The sequence below is a fragment of the Seriola lalandi genome, unplaced genomic scaffold (genome assembly GCF_002814215.2).
Source record: "Seriola lalandi dorsalis isolate HSWRI2012SDOR001 ecotype SW California unplaced genomic scaffold, Sedor1 jcf7180002052955, whole genome shotgun sequence".
Lineage (NCBI taxonomy): Eukaryota > Metazoa > Chordata > Actinopteri > Carangiformes > Carangidae > Seriola > Seriola lalandi.
The window spans coordinates 157,501-169,525 of NW_019523508.1; the positions used below are offsets into that span (position 1 = coordinate 157,501).

Here is a 12,025-nt window from a genome sequence, read left to right on the forward strand (position 1 = left end):
TATGCATCATCATGTCAGATGACAGTGGTTTCAGCAGCAAATCTCAGAATAGCTCAGTATGAGCTTTGTGAAGCACGTTGCCCAAATATTTCCCGGGCATGTCGTAGTGGAGTAATTTTGTGAACGTAAATCAAAACCTTGTGTTACAACAGCCCCTCTGTTTGTAACTCCATTCATCATCTCCATCTGTCCCTATTCATTTATCTCTCTTTTTATAGCAAACTGCTCTACACTGGTCAGCGTTTTATAACCGACCAGAACACGTCCGCCTCCTGATCAAGCATGATTCCAACATCGGCATCCCAGACAGCGAGGGCAAGATCCCCCTGCACTGGGCCGCACACAGTCAGGAGCCCAGCGCCACACAGACTGTCCGCTGTATACTGGTACATACCACTGTGCACACACACACACACACACACACACACACATGCATGCATACAACTGAATTTGTCATCATCCTCCATCCTCACCTGTCAGTCTGCATGTCTTTTTTTATTTTCTGCGGTTGTCTTGTGTGTGTGTGTTCATGTGTGAAGGAGGCAGCTCCCACTGAGTCCCTGCTGAACTGGCAGGACTATGAGGGACGGACGCCCCTGCACTTTGCTGTTGCTGACGGTAACGAGGCAGTGGTGGAGGTGCTGACATCTTACGAGGGCTGTAATGTAACAGCTTATGATAACCTCTTCAGGACACCGCTGCACTGGGCTGCTCTGCTCGGTGAGTGAGCACACATACTGAGTGTGACCTGCCGCAGCCGGAATGACAGCTGTATTTCTGAGATGAAAGATTTCAAACTATATGCAATTTATGTCCCCTTTCCCCAAAAACAAAATTAAAATTTTAGGAATTTTTACACTGGTGAGTTGAATCAAAGCCAAAAATGTTATTAGTTATTAGTTATTACCCACATGATATAATAGTGTTGGTCTTTGGGTCCAGCACTTTGATCCCAACTGAAATATCTCAACAACTATTAGGTGAATTGCCATGCAATTTTATAAAGACATTCATTGTACCCAGAGGAGGACTCCTAATGACTCTGGTGGCCTGGTCTCCTAACTTTTCTTCTGGTGCCACCTGCTAAAGTTTTCTGAAAAGTTAAATTTGTCCAACACTTTGGCTTATGACCAAATATTGGAAAACTAAAGACAATCCCATCAGTGTCAGCTGTACTTTGTGTATAGTGGTAATAATAGTAATTAGTAAATAGTAATTTGCAGATGTTGGCATGCTAAAATGCTAAACTGATACCATACCTGCTTAGCATCAGCATATATTGATATTGTCATTATGAATATGTTAATAAGATAAAGTATCTATCTATCTATCTATCTATGTATCCATGTTAGCATGGTGATGTTAGCATTTAATTCAAAAAGCAAAAAGTCTTATTTCTTTGGGTTTATTGATCTTAAAACCCATTTAATAGCACCTCAGAAAGACAAATAGTTAATAATTGCATAGCAAATAGTGACTGTTGACTTATGTTGACATGATGTAGAGTTTCTTCTCTTCTTTGTAAAGTTAACTATAGGTGCCTGTGTAGGACTGTATAGCTGAGCAAATGCCCCTTATTTACTTATGTCTTTGTCATTATCTCTGACCCCAGTAATGTAAACATGTGTTTTTCAGGCCATGCCAAAATCGTCCACCTACTGCTGGAGAGAAACACATCAGGAACTATTCCCTCAGACAGCCAAGGAGCGACACCTCTGCACTATGGAGCTCAGAGCAACAATGCTGTGAGTCACACAATGTCTCATTGAGTTTTTTCTGCGTCCTCCTGACAACCCTGATGTAGGGTCGCAAAAGCAAGATATGTTAAGGTTCTAAACTTCTAATGATTTTAAAAAGGTCAAATTATAGCTTATGGGAAATTTAGAAAAGCAAGTTGATTTTTCTTCTCTCTTACTTTGTATACAGTTCTTTGCAGTTTGGCTTAGGTGATTTTAGTGATGATAATCTATGATAATCTATTTTATTGGAGTGGAATGACACATAATTATTATTTTCACATCAATGACCACAATGGAAATAATTCTTATCCTTGATGTGTGTGATTGAGTGTCTCCCTTCTCATAATGTCCAGTTAGATAAACTAAACTAAATGTAATTGTCTGTCTGCGAGTAGGAGACAGTTGGTGTGTTTCTGTCCCACCCCTCGGTGAAAGATGAACCTGATCTGGAGGGGCGGACGGCCTTCATGTGGGCCGCTGGGAAGGGCAGTGATGATGTCATCCGCACCATGCTGACCCTCACCCCTCACATTGACATCAACATGGCTGACAAGTACGGAGGCACCGGTGAGCACCAGAGAAACAAGAGGGGGAAGTGAGGCTCCTCTAAACTGCTTTGACCTGACCTGTCTTTTTCCAGGGCCTGGTGACATAAACCAGCGTGGTCATGTTACTGTACACACACACACACACATGCACATGCACCTTTACCCTTGCTCTGTTTGTCTTCTCAGAGCATGGCCTTCCCTCTCATTTTAGGCTAGGCATGATGATGCTGATGTCACAGGGGATTCCCTCCAAGGTGCTAGAGAGACTGCGAGAGTAAGGGAGAGAGGGAAGTGATACTGTCAGCAAAATTAGTGTGAGCTCGCTGAATAGACTCCCACCACTGCCAGGACTGTACTCTGACAAACACACACTCATGCAGACACACTCTGACCCCCCGGGGCTGTTTGGACGTATAATCTCCATGGCGATAGCCCCTCTGCTCAGCCAGGCGGTCATTGTTTATGCATGCATAACATGCAATGGTTGTGTCATGCTAATGAGACGGTGTGAAGGGCAGTGGAGCTGACTGGTGCCCAGATCACTTCCATGCACTTGACTCTAGTCTGTACTGTCTGGGGACTGGAGGGGGCTGGGGCAGTAGCCATGAGGAGGCTTAAGTGTATTGCTCCTCATTATATTTCTCTGTCTGTTTAACCCTCCATTGACCAGACTTTAGCTACAGCCGGAGAGAACCTGCAGTCGAGGGGGTGAATGAACGGAGGGGAGGCAGATGAGGGAGGAGCAATGATCCTGAGGGTTTTTTGTCGTCTAGATAGGTTCAGGACCATATCTTCTTATCTCAGGGTATATTTGAAGTGTGTTTGTGTGTGTATGTTCACATAGCACTCCATGCAGCTTCCCTGTCAGGCCATGTGAGCACAGTGAAGCTGCTGTTGGAGAAGAGAGCAATGGTCGACTCTCTGGACGTGATGAAACACACGCCGCTGTTTCGAGCTTGCGAGATGGGACACAGGGATGTCATACTCACACTCATCAAAGGTGGGTGTAATTGGTACATACAGTGGCAAGAAAAATTATGTGAACCTTTTGGAATGTCATGGTTTTCGGAATAAATTTGTCATAAAATCTGATCTTCATCTAAGTCAAGGGTATTGACAAATATGTGTCTAAAATAATAATACAAGAAAAAATCAGATCTTTCATGTCTTTATTGAAAACACTCATTCAACATTCAAAATGGCAGTGGAAAAAGTAAGTGAACCCTTAGAATTAATAACTGGTTGACCCCCCCTTAGCAGCAATAACCTCAACCAGGCACTTCCTGTAGCTCTGGATCAGAACTGCACATCGTTGAGGAGGAATTTTTGCCCATTCTTCCTGGCAGAACTGCTTAAGCTCTGCCATATTCTTTGGACATCTCATGTGTATGGCTCTCTTCAAGTCAATCCATAGCATTTCTATTGGGTTGAGGTCTGGGCTCTGACTTGGCCACTCCAAAAGGCGGATTTTGTTTTTCTGGAACCATTCTGTTGTGGACTTGCTCCGGTGTTTTGGGTCGTTGTCCTGTTGCATCACCCACTTTCTAGAGAGTTTCAGCTGATGTACAGACAGTCTCAGATTATCCTGAAGAATTCTCTGATAAAGTTGGGAATTCATCTTCCCCTCAATGATTGCAAGCTGGCCAGGCCCTGATGCAGCAAAGCAGGCCCAGATCATGAGGTTTCCTCCACCATACTTTACGGTTGGGATGATGTTTTCATGACGATGTGCCGTGCCCTTTCTACTCCAGATGTAGTGCTGGGTGTTTTTTTCCCAAATAGTTCAGTCTTAGTTTCATCAGTCCACAAAACATTTTGCCAATACCGCTGTGGAGTGTCAATGTGCTCTTTTGCAAACTTCAGGCTACAGCAATGTTCTTTTTAGTAAGCAGTGGCTTCCTTCGTGGTGTCCTGTCGTAGATACCCTGCTTGTTCAATGTTTTACGCATTGTAGACTCATGAACAGAGATGTTAGCCAGTTCCAATGATGCCTTCAAATCTTTGGCTGTCATTCGGGGTTGTTTCTTTACCTCATTGATGAGTCTTCGTTGTGCTCTTGGTGTCATTTTGACTGGTCGTCCACTTCTTGGTAGAGTAGCAACAGTCCCAAAGTGTCTCCATTTGTAGATTGTTTGCCTAACTGTAGACTGGTGAATTTCTAAAGTCTTTGAAATCACTTTGTAACCCTTGCCAGCTTTATGTAAATCAACAATTCTTGATCGTAGATCCTCTGAAAGCTCTGTTTGGCGAGGCATGGCTCACATAAATGTGTTCTTCTTTTGCAAAACAAACTCCAAAAGTTTGAGAGGTTTTTATCAGTCAAATTAGCTTTAGTCCACACCCCCAAACTCATTGTCTTAACGAGACTCTGCTAAAACCTGACACCAATTAGCTTTTTGAGGTCATTAATTCAAGGGTTCACATACTTTTTCCACAAGCACTATGAGGATTTTTTGGTTATTCTCAATAAAATATAATCAACATTTTTTTTGTGGTCTTATTTAAGACACATTATATTTGTCAATACCCTTGACTTAGATGAATATCAAATCACATTTTATGACAATTTACTCTGTTTTACCATGAAATTCCAAAAGGTTCACATACTTTTTCTTGCCACTGTATGTGCAAGCATCGCAATAATAATACACCCTCATTTTCAGTGACACTGTGTTCTGAGTATTCAATATTGTTGTCCATGATAAAGGAAATAAAAATGATTTGAGTGTTGAAGTCTTTACATACATCAGTTAAATGCCTCAACTGAAATGTAAATGTTCTGAATGAAGGTTCTGCACATGTGGACCTGGTAGACGTGGATGGTCACACTGCACTGCACTGGGCTGCCCTGGGAGGAAATGCTGAGGTCTGCCAGATACTGATGGAGAATGGGATTAGTCCTAATGTGCAGGTATGCATGCGCATACTCAATTATTCACCTGCAGAGCAACAGAAACTCTTCTTTTGTGAACAGTCCCTACGTTTCTCTGGGCTGTGCAGCTCTAGCTTTCCATCCACAATCATCGTTTAACGCACTAGAAGATCTCCCTAACATGATACAACAGCGGCCTGTTGTAATAAACCAGAGAAGTCATTTCAAATCACTTTAGTCAGAAGCGATCTGTTCTCAGCATCCATCTGTATACACTAGCAAAGAATGGCAAAAATATAACTACATATATATTTTTTTAAAATATACACTCACATTTGCTATGATACACAGCTGGTTAGCTTTGGCTAAACTGTGGAGAGCTTTCTATCCAGAACTGTAGATTGGTCCACCATTAATTGCAACTATAATAGCATTGAGTCTAAAATCAGGATCGACCTCATAAATCCTGTGCTACTTTGAATTGTTCTGGACTTGACTGTTTAATAAATTTTATTCCTGCCGCACCAGGACCAGGCAGGACGGACACCTCTGCAATGTGCTGCTTATGGTGGCTACATCACCTGCATGGCTGTTCTCATGGAGAATAATGCTGATTCAAACATACAGGACAAGGAGGTGAGGACCTTTTCATATGTCCACAAATGAAACAACATTTCTGTCTATTGCTTTTGGACACAGTTGCAGTGTGACTGGATGCTTTTCTTTATGGGTGCACAGGGGCGGACTGCTCTCCACTGGTCATGTAACAATGGCTACCTGGATGCTGTGAAACTGCTGCTGGGCTACAACGCCTTTCCTAATCACATGGAGCACACTGAGGAGAGGTGAGGGCCGAGCCACTCACAAAGGCGGCAGAGGTGAAGCGGAAGTGGGAAAACAGATCCACGAATGACACTGGTGTTTGTGTTGAGCAGGTACACCCCTCTGGACTACGCTCTGCTGGGGGGGCACAGTGAGGTGACTCAGTTCATGCTGGAGCACGGCGCTCTGTCCATAGCAGCCATCCAGGATATCGCTGCTGCCTCCATCCAGGCTGTCTACAAAGGCTACACCGTCCGCAAGGCATTCAGGGAGAGAAAGCAGCTCCTCATGAGGCACGAGCAGCTGCGCAAGGATGCAGCCAAGTGAGTGACAAGTACACACACACACACACACACATAAACATATTTACATAAACAAAGACATACACAGACTGAAGCCTCGGTGATTGTTTCTGTGCTTTGAAGATGCTTGTATTCTTGTATCCCTCTCTTTGTGACAACACCATTTGCATTTTACCATTACATGCATTGTGTTCACATCTAATTCCTGTTTCTTTCTTCATTATCTGTCTCTGTCTTCCTTCTCCCACCTCTCCAGAAACAGTCACACTCGCTCCATATCTATCTTTCTTTCTGTCATCCCTGCACACACATATGTCTTCCCCCTGTCTTTCCCTTTTAGCTTGTTCTCCTTTTGTCATTTGCTCACCAGTCTCACCTTTATTGTCTTACACGATGCTTTTGAGAAGTAAATTTGTTTTAAGAGGGCACATTGACTTCCACTTTTTCTTCTTGGTATTTTAAACAGGCAGTTTTATTGAGTCGTAAATCTTGTGAGATCTTTTTTTTGCAAAGCACTAAAAATATTCTACCACATCTTGCCTTCTAATCATTTTTCCCCCCCCAATAGAAAACCGAGTTGTGACCAAAATGGATAAACTTTTTATTGCTCCAAACTCAAAAATTGTCTTGACAAGTACCCAAAGGTTGCCACGATGATGATGTGCATTAAACTAAATATGCCCAACAGTGTCGCTATAGCAATCAAATTTTTAAAAAGAATTAAAAAATAGACACATTTAAAAAAAACTACAATTTTGGCTGTGGATGTGGTGCATTTCACACACAGCTATATGCCACGATTAGGTCTCACGCTTCTTTGTGTTTAGGAAACGAGAAGAAGAGCAACGGAGAAGAGAAGCCGTGCAACAGGTTTCAGTGTCCGCTGCAGAGAAACGGAAGGTCTCTTTGATGAGAGCAGAGCAGGAAAAGCTCTCCCTTGTCAGCACGATGGAGGACTTATCCATGAATGACAATGTGGTGGAAACAAAGAAATCATCCAAAGCTGAACGCGCAAAGAGCAAAGAGGAGAGACACAAAGGTACAAATGCAGAAGCAAAATGTAGTTTGAATTGTGAATAATGTTTTGATACTTATGATATTGTTTCAGCATTAGAGATTACAGAGATTTGAGGATTTTTTATTAATCTGTTTATTAATATGCCTCTTAAATCCACCCCACCAGCCCACAAGAGCAGATCCTCCAGAAGAAGTAAAGCAGCTGATCTACAGGAGGTTCCTCAGGCTTCGAGACACCACACTCACATTACCGGTGACACAGTGCCCGGTGCTCCCCAGACCACCAGGCTGAAGGAACTTCTCTCTCCTGCCAGCTGCAGCCAGCCACCCAGCCTCAAACCCAGACCCCCCTCCATGCCCAAAGTCAGGGAACGACCTTCCTCAATCACAAGCATTCCTTCTACCAGTGTCTCCTCTATGGACCAAACTGAGGCAACTTCCAAAGAATGCATGTCTATAAAAAAGAGAGACACTCACACGAGTATGCAGGCTGCCCCCGGCAAAACTGATGCCCACACCTCTCAACAAAAGCACAGAAACCACAAGGAGCAGACTTCAGAGAGGGCTGCCACCAAAGACCAAACTCACACTCCCTCATTAAGAAGTAGTTCATCTTTAGACCACAAAAGCCCCTCAAGAAAGACTGGTGCACATGTACCGATCTCAACACGCACACACAGGGGACACGACAAAGAGCAGCGGAGGAGGAGGAACGAGGCTGCACGTATCATCCAGCGAGCCTGGCGAAGGTGAGTTTATGTGTTTGCATTTTATGTTCGTACCTGGAGGGGTGCTCAGTAGCTGAAGCTTCTGTGGCTGTGGAAGATTGCCATGTGGTGCCCACATGTGCCCTCACCCTCATACATGCCAACTGGTTCTCATCTTTCTCTAACACCGCCTCATCTTCGGTCTGGATGCCATCAACACTTGAGCAGTGGGGGGGAGAGCGTGGGAGATGGGTGAGACAGGGATGCAGGGGACAGACGGGCTATAATCTAGAGCTTTCATACTGGTTTAACAAGAGGCTAAAAGTTCAGCCGTGCTGCTCTAATAGCTACCAGCAGCCTCTCTTTGCTTTTCTCCCCTTCTTACACACTCTGTGTTTCTCTTAGACGCTGCCAGTACACCACAGGAGGCCCTCTGTTTCCATTCAGCTTCACAATTATATTCTGTATGTGCTGCCTATTAACTGCCTTGAATAAACTCTGTTTACTTTGTTTATGCTTAGTGAGTACTAGTGTGAGGATTTGCCAGCTTTTGGACCTTTGAACGCTGTCTGAGATGTTTTTTATTGAACAGCGTGCATGTGTGTGCGCTTGCATGGATATTTGTCGGCAGGTTCCACACACGAACACGGAGAGAGGTGAAGGTCTGCGAAGAGGTGGAGTTGAGCTATGCCCAAAACAGGAAGAAGATGGATATCAGAGCTCCACCTGCTAAACTGGCTATGAGTAAGAGCTCTGTGCTTCAAAGTATCTATGGTGAGATAATTTGCATACCATATTTATGATGGACATATACATACATACATATATATACATACATACATACACATATATATATATACACGTACATATATATATATATATATATACACGTACATATATATATATATGTACGGTATGTTCAACAAACCAGAAAACAGGAAGTTGGAGCAAAAGGAAAAACAACCTTAGACACTAAAACAAAATAACACACAAAACATCACATGTATCATCACATGCACATACCTTTTCCCCAGCGCACAGAGCCCCCTTTCCAAAAAACCCACCCCTCCTGAACCATTGCACTAATATTACTTCAGCACAACTGTTAACAGTAACTGAGAGCAATGCTGCAATTTAGTGTAATATTGTACTAATGTGGGTTATGGGACACTGCTAGAATAATGATTTCAGTTCCAGTGGGCTTCAGTTGAAGTAAAAAGGGAATCGGAGCACAAACTTGCTCACAGGTGCTAACGTCAAAGAACTATGAGGAATCGCTTTTTTGGTGGTATTTTTGTGCCTTTATTAGAGATTTAAGCATAGAGATTTTCAACATTTTGAGATTTGATAGTGGACCAGTGACAGAAATGAGGATAAACAAAGATGCAGAATGACATGCATCAAAGGTCTCTTGCTGGATTTGAACCAGGGACCTTGCTGTTCATGGTGGGCTTGTTAAACCCCTAGGCTACTAGGGTGTTCAGTGAAACTCTTAGCATCACACACTCAGCAACAGCAGTTTCTGTCCTTATCAAAACCATGGCTCTTGAATTGCATGAAAACCCCAAACAGACTGAGATCTTGTGGGATAAAAGCTGGAAGTCAGGATGGTTGTCATACCAGTGTAGAGGACGCTGTAAGTGACTAATTCCGGGAACAGGAACTAGTGTAAATGTCTGGATGATGCTTCAATCCAAATACCAGGACAGAGGCAGCCTGGTTGCCTGTGTGGAACCTCTGGTAGGCTTTTGCCCCACAGACAGGCCTGACCTTCATCACACATCACCAGGTGATGATGGCAGGACGGACAGAAACCTTGCTGCGCCAAAACATATAAGCACACACGCCATCTCAGCCCACAGATGGACAGATAGACCACTAGACACCCCCCCCCCCCAAAAAAAAAAAAAACGTCCCTCCGTCCCAACCTTCTGACGTGGTTTTCCCCTCCCCCTTCTCACCTCACCTCCCTCTTTCTCTCCTTCTCTCTCTCTGACAGTCCTGGCACTGTGAAAAGTTCAGAGCTGTCAGGGGGAATGTCAAACGACTGCGTCGAGCTATCTGCAGGACACACACACACACACACACACACACACACACACACACACACACACACACACACACACACGCTCTTATTTGCACCCTCATTTTTTCGGAGAAGTAGACAGAGATTTGATACACAACTCCACCGGATCACACCGCTTGCTTCATCATCATAAAGCATTGTTAGATTGCCTTTTAATTATTTTATTCTAAATATATCTTTAATATTGCTTCATCTATTTGTAGTAACACACATGAGAGAGAGAAATTTATTTTTGCATCACAGATAACAAAATTTTGTCAAAGAATGGCTGTGTGCAAGATCAATTGATATGTCAATTAGTGCAAATATTTGTTGTAAAAATACAATGAAGCCAAATTATTTATTTCCACCGTAAACTTGAATACTAGACAATCACTTAGACTGTACACACAAATTTAAGTGGTGAAGTTTACATGTTCCAAGCTCTCTCAATAACATAAAACAAGCACCAAGTTACCAAGATCATTTTTAAGCTCTGTGACATGATCAACTTCAAACTTGTTGGAGGATTATTCTATTGTATTGCCGCAGAATAAAACAATTAATGAAAACAGGTTGAACTCTATGTGAAACAGTATTAAATCTGATCAAGTACCTCTAGTAGAATACCTGCAAGCATCATAAATCAGTGATAAATCAGTCCCTTAATAACATTGGCAGTGTTTTATTCATGTAGGGTTAGGGTTAGTTTGTCTGTGATCACTAAAGATACAGTAAAACAATAGTTTTAGGCCCCAGCGAGATTTGAACACGCGACCCCTGGTTTACAAGACCAGTGCTCTAACCACTGAGCTATAGGGCCTTTGTTATACATGCTATCATCAGGTGATCATATAAAGACAACACCTTCAACAAGCATGGGTGTGTATGACCTGACTAGATTGACTAGTTACAGGAGTGTCCTGAGCTTTGTTATGCAACACGAACTAGTTGAATTCAGGAACTGTTCAAATGCTGTAACTTAATGGAGATGTCTTCCAAACATTTTTCTTTACTGTCCTTTAGGCAACTCTATGGCCAGACGAGGGCGTTCACTTCGGGGCTCTCAGTCTCAGCTGCTCCTGGAGATGCCACTACGCACTCAGAGCCAGTGTAAGTGTGTGTTCACATACACAAACACACACTTTAAATCAAATAAAAGACTCTAAAAAGGTAATTTTGTGTGCTTATTTTACAGTGAGCGGTATAGATTGTGTACACCTGACGGATGCGATGGATCAAGCCAAGCAGTTCTCTTACCACCTGAGACCACATAGTGCTGGACAGGGGACTAGAGGACGGGGAAAACATTGAAGCTTCACACACACACATTCACACACACACCTCATGCGCTTTGATGTTTTCTCAGCTGGCTGGCAGCCTTACCTCTATAGAATTACGATACACATTGTTCACTCAATGTGCCAAGCTTTCTAAAATTAAGCCATATGACATCAGAGCCATGACCTCACAGGGTGGGGTTAAGTCTACAGAAATGGTGTGTGTAAAAGATAACCTTTCATCCATTGTGGAAGGAACACATACACACTCCATCTCTCTCGTTCTCCATCGCTCTCGCACACACACTGAGATAACCTTTCCTCCTGCTGTGGAGAATGAGGCAGTCTATCAACAGCCAGTCATACAGATAGCCCACCTGCAGCCACACATGCGTACACGTACACACACACACGTACACACACACACACACGTACACACACACACACACACACACACACACACACACACACACAAGTTACTTGCTACACATCGGTATGGTCTTTAAGTGCTTTCCCTCTCAAGAGAAAGGTGTATTTCTGAACTATGCAGTTCTTATTTACTTATGCATTTGCACAAAAATAATCCACGTTGTGTAATTTTAGAAATATACCTCAGTGTTTGTTGCTTTTTAATTGCATCATAAGAAATAAAAAATAAAATTGAAACAGGGGC

The 12,025-nt window shown here is 43.0% G+C and overlaps 1 protein-coding gene and 1 non-coding gene across 3 annotated transcripts in view; one reads left to right on the forward strand and one right to left on the reverse strand.

Moving 5' to 3' along the window:
• Nucleotides 1-12,018, forward strand: part of invs (inversin) — a 22,446-nt gene extending 10,428 nt beyond the window's left edge. For both annotated transcript variants that reach the window (XM_023400784.2, XM_023400785.2), the window contains exons 6-19: nt 219-386; nt 540-720; nt 1,636-1,745; nt 2,135-2,306; nt 3,132-3,287; nt 5,077-5,198; nt 5,688-5,795; nt 5,898-6,004; nt 6,095-6,304; nt 7,111-7,322; nt 7,467-8,049; nt 8,639-8,781; nt 11,099-11,185; nt 11,271-12,018. In XM_023400784.2, coding sequence (XP_023256552.1) covers nt 219-386; nt 540-720; nt 1,636-1,745; nt 2,135-2,306; nt 3,132-3,287; nt 5,077-5,198; nt 5,688-5,795; nt 5,898-6,004; nt 6,095-6,304; nt 7,111-7,322; nt 7,467-8,049; nt 8,639-8,781; nt 11,099-11,185; nt 11,271-11,386 — 2,475 coding nt within the window. In that variant the 3' untranslated portion in view covers nt 11,387-12,018. The remainder of the gene's footprint in view (nt 1-218; nt 387-539; nt 721-1,635; nt 1,746-2,134; nt 2,307-3,131; nt 3,288-5,076; nt 5,199-5,687; nt 5,796-5,897; nt 6,005-6,094; nt 6,305-7,110; nt 7,323-7,466; nt 8,050-8,638; nt 8,782-11,098; nt 11,186-11,270) is intronic.
• Nucleotides 10,823-10,895, reverse strand: trnat-ugu (transfer RNA threonine (anticodon UGU)). The gene has a single exon. It is a non-coding gene; the product is annotated as a tRNA-Thr (tRNA).
• Nucleotides 12,019-12,025: the final 7 nt, after the last annotated feature.